At 40.3% G+C, this 15,360-nt stretch overlaps 2 protein-coding genes across 2 annotated transcripts; one reads left to right on the top strand and one right to left on the bottom strand.

The window, feature by feature from the left end:
* The first annotated feature begins 707 nt into the window (after nucleotides 1-707).
* On the top strand, nucleotides 708-2,254 carry LOC113750709 (putative F-box protein At1g67623). Its single transcript, XM_027294656.1, has 3 exons — nucleotides 708-829; nucleotides 928-1,090; nucleotides 1,847-2,254. The coding sequence occupies exons 1-3, from the start codon at nucleotides 708-710 to the stop codon at nucleotides 2,252-2,254; spliced, it is 693 nt and encodes a 230-aa protein (XP_027150457.1).
* A 7,904-nt stretch (nucleotides 2,255-10,158) lies between these two features.
* Nucleotides 10,159-11,858, bottom strand: LOC113750708. Its single transcript, XM_027294655.1, has 6 exons — nucleotides 11,553-11,858; nucleotides 11,384-11,472; nucleotides 10,749-10,833; nucleotides 10,567-10,662; nucleotides 10,391-10,486; nucleotides 10,159-10,305 (listed from the first exon to the last, which is right to left on the bottom strand). Exons 1-6 carry the CDS (start codon nucleotides 11,607-11,609, stop codon nucleotides 10,159-10,161), a joined length of 570 nt encoding a protein of 189 aa, XP_027150456.1. The 5' UTR covers nucleotides 11,610-11,858.
* Between the last annotated feature and the right edge of the window lie 3,502 nt (nucleotides 11,859-15,360).

Genomic DNA, 15,360 nt, shown 5'->3' with positions numbered 1-15,360 from the left:
TAAAAAAAAATAATACATAAGCATATTATAATACAGAAAACCCTGACAGAGGATAAACATCAGCTCTTTATGCCTTTTACCGCAGTTGGCGACTAAACACCAGCTCTTTATGGGTCTTGTCAATGAATGGGTTACAGTTGGGACATCCGTGGCACCATACGAGGAGTCAGTGTAAATTTACGTATATGCATCGGACGCGACCTTTTGGTTGCCATTTACCCCGCCGGACCTGTCTGCCAAATCTGTGCTACCGACTTGTAGAAGCTGGTAGACGACCCATTACAGGTACGAAGTATGTCTCCGAATGTTTATCACTGTCGAAGCTCCTTTGGTCTGCGATGAATGTCCGTCAATTTACGATGAACGCGTCCTTCGTGACTGTTCATGTTCCCTTGCTATCGGTGTATTTTTACGGCTACAATGATTATACCGTATCAACACTTACGTTGTTGGGTTTCATAAATTGTTTCGGATGACTGTTTTTTGACGACAGAATGTTGCGTCGTTTGCAGGAGAAGGCGCCACTGTCCCATTTCTGTTCGTTTTTCGCTACTGTTAGTCGGTGTCCCAGAAACTGGTAATCTGCATATAACCGTATTAATCGTTATTGCATTTTATTTGGAAGTACGTGTTGTTTGAAGTTTACTCCATTCTTGGGGTTTTGACGGATTCACTCAACTGTTGGCAGTAAAAGGTGTTATCCGGACATGGCCAACCAACAAGGGAAATCAACTACCTCCATCCTCTCCCTTCCCACCGAGGTGGTATCGGAGGTCCTTGCACGTGTCGGGTCATCTTCCTCGACTGATCTTTTTAGCGCAAAACTATGGTTGGTTATACTCTGTTAATACACAGACGAAGACGCAAATTCTTGTTTGACATGTGGTTTTCGTTTGAGTTTAATGGATCATTTCTCTTATTTTGCAGCTGCAAGTTGTTTAACGAGGCGTCCGCCGCAGACACCATATACCAGCGGGTGTCACTGGAGAAGTTTGAAATCGTCCCCTGGCACAAAAACGACAAAGTATCCAGGTTCCTGAAGAAGTGCAGACAATGCCAAAATCCAGAAGCGATGTATCGGAAAGCCGTGGTAAGCATGGCGCCGATGTCCCGTTTGCTTGAAAATATGTAGACTAAGCTCACATCATCTGTTTCATTTCAACTTCATTCTGAGTTTGGTCTGCAAACTTTACCCCCAAAACATAGTATTGGGGCAGAATTATGTCAGCATCAATGACATCAATATTCTATATTGCCAATTCTTTACATTTTACTTAACTTTTTTAGGTCACAAAAAATTGCTATTATGTGAAATTTTGTCTGGCTAGCACTGCTTCTGAAGATAACTTCAAGAATTCTGAGTAGCAGAGAAAGTTACAAAAGAAAGCTTGCAAACTCGGAATGTAGAAAACAACCTCATACATGCTCATTTGTGGCCCATCTTTTTGCACATTATGAACATTTGTAGGAACATTTTGGCAAATCTGGCAGTAGAGAAATTGAGATACACGAGCTGATTAAATAGATCAGTGTGGCAATACCAATTTGAGTTTGATGGGTAAACAGTGCCCCTGTTTGTCAGTGAAAAACATCAGCCTTTGAACATACAAGACAATGCGTCTTATTCTTGGTAAAAAATGGTTAAGATGGATAGTTCTTTATTTTGTGGTTAATTTAAGTAAAGGGTCTAAGTTTAGCTAGATTAGCCTTACCCCCACTCATCACTGTGGTGCTTTGGTCATGACTACATAATTCTTGTCCCGCTGGCACTGGTCCGCCTGGACTTTTTGACTTTTTCGTTACTATTTCAATCAGTTTTACGCAAGAGTATCCTTGCACTGCTTAGGTTGACTATTTTTCGGACAAGCATTTGGACGCTGCATTGGAATGCCTCGAAGAGGCTGCCGATTCAGGCCACCCCGACGCTGCATATGCGTTGGGAATCATTTACCTCTTTGTTGGTACCGACGAGTTCAAGCGCAGAGGCATGGGACTGCTCAGCGGGTTGCAGAAATCCAGATTTCTGCAAGGGGCATGGAAACTTTGTCGTGAAAATTTGCGAGCGCTGGTGAGGATGATATGGGTCAAGAATCCTGTGTTTCTAAACCCAGCGCCCATTTGTTGTGCCATGACACACGAGAGGAAAACATCTTCATGGCCTATGGATGCCGATGACGTGGAGGAGATTACATGTGAAGGCTGCGCTTGCGATGAAGAAATTGCAGCAATTTGTGCCGCCCTACCCAACCGTTAGTGTATAACATACAATGTTCATAACTCCTTTTACTGAACAAATTTGTCACCAGCGTGTACCTATTTATTATGTTTTTTCACTGAATTGACCGCTACTTCGTACTCTCTTAATATTACTGGTTTGAGTCCGTAACAATAGCTTATGTTGGCCCTTGTATGTTCTGCAAAGTATGACTTTCTCGTGAAAGCCCAGCTGTTTATGGCTTTCCTGGAAATAGATAAGAACAGAGTACCCGTTTTGCCATAAATTAATATTTTTTTATCGGGTAAAAGTACAATACAATCGATTAATATTTAATTGACCAGCTCTTTATGGCTTTCCTCCATTATAAGAACAGAGTACCCATTTTTGCGTAAATAAAATTTTTCCTATGGCCTACAATAAAAAGCAAATCGATTTACGTTAATGTTTCTGAACTCTTTATGCCTTTCCTCCAGGCAACAACAGAGAATCCTTTTTGCTAACACTAAATTTATTTATCGGATAACCCTAAAAAAAATTAAACTGCAGTACAATATAAGAACAGCTTTTTATCGCTTCCCTTTACAATAAAATCGATTTACGTCAACAAATTTATTTATGGGCTTAAATGAAATGATACAAGTTCTTGCATAAAACGCCAGCTCTTTTTGGCTATCGTCCATAAATTATCTATTTTCTGATTTTTCCATAAGCTAATTGAGGGGAGGTTTCTGAAAGTATCCCTTATAATATATGTGTAATTAATATTCATAAATTATATAAATACATAATTACATTTGTTATTATGAATAGATTGTAATGTAACCCCTTGCGGGTTTGGCTTCCGCATAACCCGCTCCGGAATACACGCTCCAATACGGAATCGGGTCGACTTTCGTTTGACTAAATCGGGTAATGCCTCCCTGCACGCCCGTCCCCGCCTGATCAATTATCCCACAAAAAGCTTGTCTTTCTTTACCTTCTCATCCTTTCTCCTGTTAAGCCCATCAAATATTGCTTCCCTTGTTGTGTGAACACACTAAACGGCTTCGGTTTAAACTTCCCCCCCCTTCTGAAATTTCGAGCATTTCGAAATTTCAGAAGGGCGCCAAGGTCCAAATAAATCGGATTTTTCGCCTTCGCTTCCTCTGTTGTTCAAACTACTCAACACTCGAATCGCATCCCGAAGCAGGCATAGCCAGTAACATGGAGGTCTGTATGAGTCTTCCAGTTTATGCAGGCATGTGGGTCGACGTAGAAGCTCTCGCTGGTGAGTGTATGGATATCACGGAATATCTTAATGCCCAAAATTTGTTAAATTTGCTGGCACATAATGACAAGTGCTATGCTGCGATGGTTAGGGAATTCTATGCTAACTGTAGGGCAAATAAGCAGAAGTCTGTTCTGCGTTCAGTGGTTAGGAATGTACACATGGAATTGTCTACTGAGGTTTTGTGTTCAGAGTTTGGGTTGGTTGACAGTGGATACACGGTTGACTATAAACGGATTAGCGCAAAGAATGTAGATAAGGTTGCTGTCAAGGGGTACAATGACCTACAATTTCTTGGAGAGATTAGGCAAAATGGTGACAGAGTTATGAACATGGGGAAAAAAACTATGTTTTATGGGCCGTATATGAAAGTGTTGCCACGGCTGTTACATCTGATAATAACTCATAACATTTTACCCAAAGCCGGAAGTATCACTTCGGTTGGTGCATTAGAAAGAGTTATATTGTGGCATATGTTACACAAGCAACCCGTCAACATAGGCAATTTGATCATTGCAACAATGCTGAACAGGATTAGGAAGATTAGGAGCAGGGAGAATAAGATAACACATCTCCCTTTTGGTATGTTGCTGACCAGGCTCTTTAGGCGCTTTAATGTGCCATTCTTGGCTGACCATGTTGACAAAGGATTTTACGCCCAAAAAATGGGAGTATCGTACTTAAAAAAACTGGCATTCAAATCTGAAGATGGTGGTTGGATGTGGAAGAAATCCTATACCTCTTATGCTGTCAATGGTCCGACTGGGGACGCGAATACAAAAGTTTCAGAAATAAAAGAGATGGATAAGGGGGGGAAGTGTGCTGGGGTCGAGGTGAGGCCGGTTGTGGGGGAAAAGGCACACCTTGAAGATGTTGTCATACTATCTGAACAAACCACAAAAGGGGCAAGTGTATGTGACAATGTTATTGTACTGCTTTTTGTTTCTTCTTCTCGATGGCAACACAGGGGCATAACCCAATATTTGTATTAATAGGTTGTGGATAAAGTGACACAAATTTTACAACGGGTTGGTGCCAACGAAGTGATGGACAGGAGATTTGAGGAATTGCCATTTCTACGAGATGTAAGACATGCTCTTGCGCTCTCCTGTAATCTACTTTATATATGCTAATACCTTTATTGTCCAGTGCGTACCACAAGCCTCCGGCGTAGCACCTGATGAATTGAAAGAGGCCGTATGCTTTCATGTCAGACACCTCGTCCCGCAGATGTATGTTAAAATATCGGTACTGTCAATGGGAAACACTGATCTCGCTTTCATGCGATTATTGCACTCATGTCAATCATTGTTCACAGCTGTGTCAGTACACTAGATAGGCAGCATCTCTTTGATATTACAACAGAAGAACTGGAGCAAGTGATGCTTCTGGAGACATGTCTCAGTGACAGAGTAAGCTTTTTATGCGATTGCACAGCCGTACCTTGTTCACTAATGTCGCTAAAATTAATAACTCAATGTTGAGTGTTTGAATTTGTTCCATTCTGTGAAGGTTGTGACCCAGTACCTTCACTTACTGCAGAAAGAATATAAGCAATTTGTTTTCTTCAATCCTATGTTTTGGGTACGTAACGAAAATTATTGTATGTGCTGTTGTGCCTTGCAAAATGTGGACCTAATACTTGCTTCTCAATAACTTCGTTGTAGCTGAAATGCGTGTTAGACTATCCATGCATATCTCCCGCAACCAAAAAAACATTCGTTCAACAGACCAATGACGACTCCATGACAAATCCTGAAAAGGTAAACAATAGCTATCATTCTCGCCTTTACATTCTTATACAATATGAGTTGCAGCTAAGGCATGTTAGTGGAATTGGATTCAGCCTAACATGCCTTAGCTTTTAACACATTCAACATTGCTTGTTGTATGCGATTGCAGATTTTTTTCCCAATCGTTTATTCAAATCATTGGTTGCTCATGATTGCACATGTCAAGGACAAACAAGTGTACATTGTTGATTCTATGCACAATTACAAAACCTTCTACCAAGGTTTGATGCAATCTGTGGTGAGTAAACTTCAAAAGCGTACCTTAGCTTCATTTGCGTACAAGGTAACATATTTCTAACATTCGATACTTGCTGTATTTATTTCCTTTTTTAGGAATGGATTTTGATGGAAATTTTCCATGAAAATCACCCCTGGACCTTTATTGTTGTAAAACACAAACTAAAACAGACAGACGCGGCGAGTTGCGGGGTTTTCACTTTGAAGTTTGCGCAATGTTGGGCAAAGGGGTGTCGGCCACAATTTGTAAGTGCACAAATGGACAACCCCTTGTGGCAACATCACCTCTATTGCGTCTGACATTGTTTCTGAATGTATGTACAGATTGATGTTGTCATTGCTAGAAAATTTATTGCCTGGGAGATCGCTTTGGGGAAACTTGCGGACCCGTTCGCTTATGCTGCTTTCCTGATAGAAAACAAACAGGCACATGAGGCTGTAACCAGAGGAGATTTGCAAGATGATGCTACCAAGGATGTGGGGCATCAGGAAACAGGGAACGGTACATTTTGTCTCGCCTTTACTGTAATTTGTTCGTTGCATATGAAGGCAATATTAAATTTTAAATTCTTTAGGGCTGTAGCAAATTGTTGGTACGAAATTAATCATTGTTTAGACGAAACCATAAAAAGTGTATGTACCTCTGTGCCGATGCATCTCCTCGTGACCATCGCGGTCACAAATTGCTTTTCTACTCCACCTATGATATTATTGCAGGGCTGCTGCTCACAAATCGGGCTAATATATTCTGGAGCCCACAACTTTGCTTTACACTTTCCAATTCCGCTTCTTTGATTTTGCATTATGACATTTAAATTGGATCTAAAAAGCAAATCCGTGTGCTGAAATGCTGTATGCCTTCAATTTTTCCCCAGCCGAAGGTACAAGGGTGAAAACAAGCCCGCCAGAACTTGCGTCCGCCAATGATTCAAAGAAGAAGCTTCTTATTCTTGATTTGAATGGACTGCTTCTGGGCAGTCCATTTACAAGGATGACCAGAAATCGGGACTTTAACTTCAGACCACGTTGCTTTGAATTTTTGCAGGTCTGTCTGTCATATTTTGAGGTGGCTGTTTGGTCATCAAAGCTAAGGTATCCGCCAACCTATATTTGAATTGCTTCGTTAACTGCAACGTCCACAAGTTTTTCTGTTATGTTCTTAAATCAACACACCTGTGCTTTCTGCAGGCACAACATTCAACCAGTGTTGGACAGGCTATCCGAAAAAATGAATGAACGTTTGGAGCAGAGACTGTTATTTGTTTGGGTGAGATGTCATTGACAAATTACTTCGATTGTGTGTAGTCAGTCCGTGTGTAAGACTTCTCATAAATGAAAGTCGGGAACAATCAATATTGCGCAGGATCAGTCGCGGTGCACTATGACACAAACCAGCCTTGGCGAAAATCCAGACAAAAAGGTGATGTTTAAGGACCTTCAACATGTGTGGGGAGAATATAAGTCGTACAACAGCTCTAACACGATATTAGTCGATGATTCTCCGTATAAATCCTTCCTTAATTCTGTAAGTGCACCATACCCGCTGATCGTTATGTTGTATATGTTCCGGTATGCACAAACAACATGATCAGGGCTAACTGTTTCCGTATTACTCATTCTTCAGCCGTACAATGCCATCTTCCCCACCTCTTATACATGTTACACTGTAGAAGACAATTATTTGGGTAAGACGCGGTTCGCGATGTTTTCAAATGTGGCTTTTGGTAGGTTTACACAGGGTGAAATATTGGGCTGACACAAAACTTATTTGCAGATCCTGAAGGAGATTTTGTACGACACCTGAAGAAATTGGCCAGTGCCGATAATGTACAAGATTTCATTCAGCGAAACCGTTTTGGACAATCAGCCGTAACAGAAGGCAGTGTGGAGTGGAACTTTTATGTTAATGTTGTCAGCAAGCTTGGACCGCAGAACACAGCAAAGCGAGTGACGCGCAAACAGGAAGCCCCAATCAGATATTATGCGGAGGTATCCATTGCATTCATGTTCACGAATATGTTCACAGTAGTTCAACACCTCGTTATGATAGCTAAAATTGCGTCTGCTCATATGCACAGACCAAGAAAAAAAGGAAAATTTGAAAGCACGAGGAAGATCATTGTTCACTGTACGGAAGCTTCTCCAAACCTTTGGAAGGCGAATACCTCTCTTCTGATGGGACACACAACCAAAGCTTTTGTGCTTTAGTGAGACATTGGGCCTGTCAAATTCTTATATGTTGGTACTACTTTCTTCCCTTACTTGTGTTTTTGTTTGCAAACGCCCGTCGCTGACTTTTTTTATACAAATTCTAAAAATGTCGAAGTTTGGAATGACGTATGTTGTCTTTGAGGTTCCGGAATGCACATGAGGAAAAATTATCAGATAATGCCTGTAATTGCTGTCAAATGCAGGATGCGTCAGCCATATACTCCTGCTACAAACGTTGGCATGTACTGAGTTTAGCCTGTTTTCATTGCAGATGGTTGTTGGCAACTTCTCGTCTAAACATTAAGGATCTAAATTTCACTCACTAAATCTGTCCGCCTAGTTAACCTCTCAGATACCTGCAATACTAACAGTGCGTCAGGGAGCAATGGTTGACATTAATTGAGCTAGGCTCCTTGCTTTGCGTCTGTACCAAAATAAAGTCCAGCAATGGAATCTGTTAACCAACACCAAGTCTGTATGAGTAATGTATTCCTTTACCTAACCCCTGGTTCAATATGTCATTGGATAGTGAAAATTAGCTGCTGGACTAGCAGCTTAAGATTGTCTCACTTTTGAATGGGGATGTCTAAGCTGCTGACAGGCTTGGAGAACTTACAATACTTTAGTGGGCCTGTATTCATGCATTCGTTGGACAAATTGGAATACGTTATTGAAGGGATGCACATGATGCAGGCACAGATGTTTCCCATCATGCTAATGGTTTGACGCAACAGGAAACATACCCAGCAGCTTGGACATACCCCTTGTTTTGGATGTGACTTCAGGCTGGAAGGTTGTCTTGCATGAAGAAAATGGTTCAGTCTATTATTGGAATATTGAAACAGGAGAAACTTCATGGGAAGTTCGTGGTTTGCCCAGATAATGCCTGTTTGTGTAGACAGTGCAAGCGATGCGCCGATAGGATAGAACGGTTTCAATTAGAAAATGTAATTGGCTGGATTCTATGATTCCTGCAGCAAATACTTCTATTATATTCTGGTTTGCGTATAACAGCAGAATGTATCACTTTCCCATAAAAGACCAGCTCTTTATGACCTCCCTCCATTATAAGAACAAAGCACCCATTTTTCCACCAATACATTTATTTATCGGATAAAATATATAAAAACTCGTTTTCCAATAATGGTTTTTCTCCATTATATAAACAGAGTACCCTTTTCCATAAAAAAAATTTATTTCTCGAAAAATAATAAAATAAATCAGTTCTCTAATAAAACACCAGCTCTTTATGGCTTTCCTCCATAAATTATCCAGTTTCCCATTTTTTCAAACGGTATTTCAGGGGAGGTTTGTGAAATTATCCTGTATAATATATATGTGTATATAATATTAATAAAGTATATAATTATAATTATATAAAATATTAGTTATGGGTGAAGAACTGAACAAGAGAATTACGGGTGAATTATGGGTGAAGAGAGGAAAAATATTAGTTATTGATGAATTATGGGTGAAGAACGGAAGAAAGCCCAGTTTTCTGATTTGTCAACTTCCTGGAAATCCCATAAAGTACATGACACAGGGCCACCGACAAAGCTTTGCAGTGCATTAAGAAATTTATTCTAGGATAGAGTGCGAATAATGAATTTTTGTATCACACAAAATTTAGTTGAAGGCGTTGTGTTATAAGAGTCAACCTCTTTATGCCTTTCTTCCTTCATACGGGCACCAGTACCCAAGTTCCTCAAATACAAATTCATTTATCGAAAACCAGAAAAATAGACCCGTAGTTCATAAAACAGTAGCTCTTTAAGGCTTTCTTCCGTTAAACTGACACACTCCCCAACTTTGTCTCTCTATCTTGCCACCTTCATCCAACCTCAACTTTATTCATCTCCAACCTCCCGTGGATGTTCGCTTTCCGCATAATTTGATGACGGACAACGTTGGCATCATCCAGAAGCAAACACAGTGCTACTTTGCGCCGCTCCTGCTCCGAATTGTACTGCGCCGATAAATTTGTTACTATCTCCATCGTTCGCAACCAAAGCAAGCAAACACACTTACTGTTACAGCACACGACGCCATTCCTTTTTGCTTACCTGATTCCATTTCCAGCTTCCAATTCCACTTGATAACATATCCATGTACTTCAGCATGAATAACCCACAATCCCACCTGCATTACAAACCATAACCACAAATTTAGACACAACCATTGCTGAACTATGGAAAAAACTTCCAAAACTATGCAGGTGCAACTTACGCATTCCGTTGCTGTGGACATGTGGCTGCAGCTTTTATTTTGTACAGCCAAAGGCATGACGAATACTGCCCCTCCAAACCATAAGTCAGCGCTGCTTCCAACCTTTCAATCTGACGGCCATACAAGAAAAACATATGCAATTTTAAGTTTACTGCCACCAATTGTAAAGGTGATGGTCGTGTTCATGAAATGTTTGACAAACCGACTTAGTTTACCACTGTCTCCACGGAGCTGCGCCTATTCATATCCGTTTGCTCGTCTCCTCTCATTGAATCATAAATTAATACTTCTTCGCTTCCCATGTCCACCACACACATATACCAATGCTCATCGTGCCACATTGGCACGAATATCTGAAGCATAGCAGCGGTTAGTTAGTCATCATCATGGCATCTGTATCTATTCCATTTTGCTACATAACAGAGTAGCTGCTCGTACCTTCTCACACTTTTTTATATTACCTCCTACTTTACATTCCTGTAGATATGTACAGTACAGCTCGTCTGCTGATTTGTTGAACTCCAAAATCTCTTGCTACAACACGACAGTCAAATATGACATTTTAATATTAATGTACGTACTCACACCCCCCAACTTTGGCCGAACACTTGTACCTGAAACCAAGTTGGCATGAACCACCATCGCATTGAATGATCGTCAAGACGCCTTTGCTGCCTTGCTGTTTTCATCGCACAATAGCAATTGATTATCTGCACCAAACTCAACTCACATCACTTCGTCCTCCATGAAACAGTCCACACAACACCACCCAATTTCAATCCCTCAATTTACTCACATCACATGCCATGGGTTTTTCAGGAAGCAAGGACCCCATTGCATCCCGACTTGCTGTCTGCCCCTTAATTGACACCAGTACTTCCCTGTCATTACAACAGCGTACATTAATCTTTTCCCTATGTGTATTACAGTTTCATAATCTACAAACTTGATATCATCATTTTCAATCACTCGAGTTAAAACGGCCAGAGTAGGTTCGCTCTTCCTCACTAATACAACCAGCAATCACGGTTTCAATGACCCAATCGGTCCTTACGGTCATTCAGTTAGCCTAAGGCGGTTATGTACTCACCATAAGGGTCATTCAGTTATCATTGTACTTCCATTCTCAAACTTCTGGAATACTCACCTTTTATTCTATATGCAACCATGTTACCTACCCTTGCTTTTTATATAAGGTGGCATGATTGACAGCACACAAATTGTAAGTTTTATGCTCACTTGTAAACCAATTTTAACTGCTTCGAAGCTTTTCGTTCCTATGCCCTCTCCCCTATGGGGATAATCATACTACATATTCAGTCAACCTTATAATTGCAAATACTTTTCTGTCCCCTTTCCCATTGCAATTTCAAATAAAGGATAAAACAAAATAGAACTGTTGATTTAACAAATCCATGTTCCAGTACATACCCTTGCGACAGCTGAGTGTCAAACAAGAACTTCAGTATTTTTGCTCGTCCCTCACTCAATTTTTCCCCGATAGATGCCAGCCTCGTTTCCTGCTACCACAAAAATATGTCATCTTTCATTGTCTATAATTTCCCATACTTTAGTAATTCTGGAACGTTGGAATACTCACCTTTGCCAATAAAGCAACGATCTTCGTTTGACACTTGTTCATCACACTGCTATCCATCTGTACATAAAACTACAATTTATACTTTACTTTTCTAATGCTACAAATACCTTGGCACAAACCGATGCATACCTTTATTCTTTTACCTTGCCTTCTGTTTTGTTTGTCTTCCCCCACAGGCTTCTCCGTATTGTCCATCCTTAGTCTCTTTCTACTCCTCCACTTTGTAATTTTCGATGCACTCTTTTCACCCATTACAGTACTATTCGTAGTCACTCTATCATTTTCACTCCTGCTTTTGGACCTAAAATCTGGCGTTGTAGGACTAAATTTATGTAACTCACTCCCTCTTTTAACATTACCGCGCCAATCGTCCTTCTGCCCACCCTCCACACCAAGTGCCCGGTTTGTTTTGCACACGTTCATCACACTTTCATACATGCTCCTCAGCCTTTCAAAATGACATTCAATCATTGCTTCCATTCTACCAATACTATCCTTCACATCTTTATTACCACATTCAATTTCAATCAGTCTTCTATCAATGTCTTCTCTACAGCTTATGTTATTGTAAAACTGCACATTGCCCTGTCACTACAACCCTTCAGTTTTGTACTACTAGTAACGTCACAAAATGCAGATTGCAATTTCAACAACAATTCACACGAAAGGATTTTACATTACCTGTTCCCCCTCAAATATGTGATTCCTCCTCAATATTCGCACGCTTTCATTAATCTCGTACCTTCCCCAAAATCTTAGCCTCGGCCCTCTCGGCTGGAACTTGCGAAACTCGTCCTCACCCTCGATATAGAATCGTTCCAGATAGTAAATCTGCACGGACAAAAACGCCTACCATCATTTACGGGTCTTTTCTATCAAAGTTTAATTTCATTATTCCAGCAATTCCTATCTCTAATACAAAATGGTGCGTCTTTCTTATACCATCAAGAAAAGTGCACATCCCGCTATTCCGTTGCCGTCTCTATCACGGATGCTCTTCACCAAATTGTCAAGTATGAATTCCGACCAGTTCAAATTTTCCATATTCTCCTCTGTAGCCACTACAGCCACCAGAGCCCGGCTCACTTTGTCATCCAAACTTGGTGCTAACAACCTACCAACAACAAACAATACGAACTTCACTTTGAATTCTAAGCCTTCGTTATGCAAACTACATATACTGTGCCTCAATTCCTCCACTACAATTTCACCGCTATTTATTCTGATATTCAATTCTCTTTCCAACTCTGTATCCATCTCTTGCCTTCGCTTTTCGCTTTCAATATCTTTCCCACGGCTGCTCAAACCAAGTACACATTCCACATCCTCGGCTGTCACCTGTAGACAGTACCCATGAACGTTCAGTGTCCTCCGATCTACATCAAAGTTATCCAGCAGCCACTTCAACATCTCTTCGTCAACCTCTACTCCCTTCACATTCAAAATTGACCCGAATCCAAACTCTCTGACAGCCTGCCGCTGCTCATCCGAGATCCAATCCACCATATTCTTCACGGAATGAGTTGAGTGGCTTACCATTGTTTCCGCCGTCCGACGAATGCCCTTCCTTTCACTGCTGCAACTTTTATAATTCGAAGGTGTTCCACTCTCATGCATCAGCGATACTACCATTGTTTCCGCCGTCCGACGAATGGCCTTCCGTTCACTGCTGCAACTTTTAAAATTCGAAGGTGTTCCACTCTCATGCATCGGCGATACTACATTTTCGCTTTCTCCTTCACTGTCCCACTGCATATCCGAAGCATCTATTTCCGCCGCCAGCTCCATAACAAATCCCTATCTTCTGCTATTCCTCCTGCTCAGCTTTTGGCGCTTTTTCCTTTCTAATACGCCTGCACTCTTTAGCTTATCCAGTAAGCTTCGCGCCTTTTTTCCATGCCCTACTTTCGCGTACAAACCCTCACTTTCCCGGTTGCTTCATTTCGGCCCCTCCACATTTCACATGCCCGGCTGGAGTCCCCTTCAACCCCCAATAGATCTTCCGGTTGCACGTCACAAAAGCCCTTTCCACGTGCCCGCCCAACACACTTCCCCTACCGTTTGTGGCCCAAAATGCTTGAATGTCTTTTCCATTAACTTTCCACACCTCTGTTTTGACATGTAAACATACCGCAGCAACATCCATCATATATGTTCCTTCGTCAACCTTTATTCACAGGGTTAACTAAAGTAGAACAGATAAAAGCAGTCAACGTAGACTGACTGACTCTCTCTGGTTGCGTGCTCTTCGGCCAGAGACTTTCTGCAAAACTTGGCAATTAAGAAACATTTCTTTGGTAATGCCACATTTACTCTGTAAAACCAAAGAGTAAAATTAATTAATGTCCAGTGACCAAGTCAGCATTCTTATTTATTATTAATTTTCTGAATACCATTTCTCACCGAGAGGAAAGATAAATAGTAGTATGCTTTAGAATTTGAGTAGTTTATTAAGGCAACTATTTAATGTCTTTTGGCGACTAATTCTTACCGCACTGTATCTTGTGTTTTAATTAAGAACTTCATACCTGTCTGTCCATCAGAATTTTTCTAAATTTTCTCCTGAGGTTGATTTTTTTTTCTTTTTCCCCTTTGTGCTTGCCCAAAAAGAAAGAAAGAAAGAAAGAAAAAATCCCTGTAAACAAACTCAATGATGAATACAAGGAAAATGAAACGATCTTTGTCCAACTAGCCCTCTAACACCTAATGGTAGATTTACATATTGATCGTGATGGTCTAAGTTAAAGTTCTTATCAACTCAAGGATTAGATTGGGTGAAAAAGCTTCAAGTCGATAGCTGATTGCACCCCTTAGTGATAACCTGTGGGGTTTTATTGGATGAACCAGCTTCTTTATCTGCCTAGCTCGACAAATGAAACTGAAATTTTTGTTGCAACTGCATCAGAATAATTGTAGGATCTTACAGCCTGACAACCAGCTTGTTTTGATTAAAGTAGCTTACAACCTTAGCCTAAGTGATTGCCGTCCCTCCCTTATATATATATATGATTAACAAGATCATTAGCAAGAACGGCATGCTGCAGTGCATATATGTCTTCATTAAGCCAAACGCATCCCAATGAACCTTCATAAATTAATTAATGGTCCAAAATTTCGTTCATCCTTTAGAGTGGGATATCTTTTTTCTTTTAATTTTGTGTTTGTGGGTTCTAGTTTTCGCTAATAGATGGATTGATGCCGTTTTTGAATGTTGACTTGCTAAGTAGTTTCAGACTGGGATTTGATTAGAATACATCCGTGATACACGACGAGCCAGCCAAGATGGAAGTAGTTGAGCTTTCCCACATACGAATTAACAACATCATCATTCATCAATTCTATTTTATTTCAAATTCTTTCACAAATTAATCAAGAAATGGTGTCATACATTGACTTTGAATTTGCATCTTAGTTCACATTGCTTTGCCAAATCAATAATATTGCATGGTAGGACCGTGGGAGAAAAGCAAAAGCGATCCGTTCTCCGTCCGCTAAGGATGCATGACGTCAAAAAGAAGTAACCGAGTCTTTGATAGATGTCTTTTTTTAAAAAAAAAATCTTTTTCCTTTTTCCTTTTGAAAATCAAGGTTCAAGTTTCGATAAACTATGATGGGAGCCCTTACAATATTCAGATTGTCAGCTTTCTTTCGATACCTTATCTATTTCGAGTCTCAAATTAACACCTCAATGATAAAATGTGTTAAATTTTGATCCTTTAGTCTATTTTTTACAATTTGAAAGATCAAAATTTAACTTTTTTTTATTATTATTAAGAGATCAATTTGAAAATTCAAACACATGGCCAAT

The sequence above is a fragment of the Coffea eugenioides genome, chromosome 10, assembly GCF_003713205.1.
Source record: "Coffea eugenioides isolate CCC68of chromosome 10, Ceug_1.0, whole genome shotgun sequence".
NCBI lineage: Eukaryota > Viridiplantae > Streptophyta > Magnoliopsida > Gentianales > Rubiaceae > Coffea > Coffea eugenioides.
Note: the sequence above shows the minus strand (reverse complement) of the source record. Positions and strands in the feature narration are given on the sequence as shown.

Coding starts and splice junctions, on each gene's coding strand:
- LOC113750708 (XM_027294655.1), bottom strand. CDS start 11,609: ATGGATAGCAGTGTGATGAACAAGTGTCAAACGAAGATCGTTGCTTTA. Junction 10,834..11,383: donor GACACTCAGCTGTCGCAAGG/GTATGTACTGGA, acceptor TTGTAATGACAG/GGAAGTACTGGTGTCAATTA. Junction 10,306..10,390: donor ATATAAAAAAGTGTGAGAAG/GTACGAGCAGCT, acceptor GCTATGCTTCAG/ATATTCGTGCCAATGTGGCA.
- LOC113750709 (XM_027294656.1), top strand. CDS start 708: ATGGCCAACCAACAAGGGAAATCAACTACCTCCATCCTCTCCCTTCCC. Junction 830..927: donor CTTTTTAGCGCAAAACTATG/GTTGGTTATACT, acceptor CTTATTTTGCAG/CTGCAAGTTGTTTAACGAGG. Junction 1,091..1,846: donor CGATGTATCGGAAAGCCGTG/GTAAGCATGGCG, acceptor TGCACTGCTTAG/GTTGACTATTTTTCGGACAA.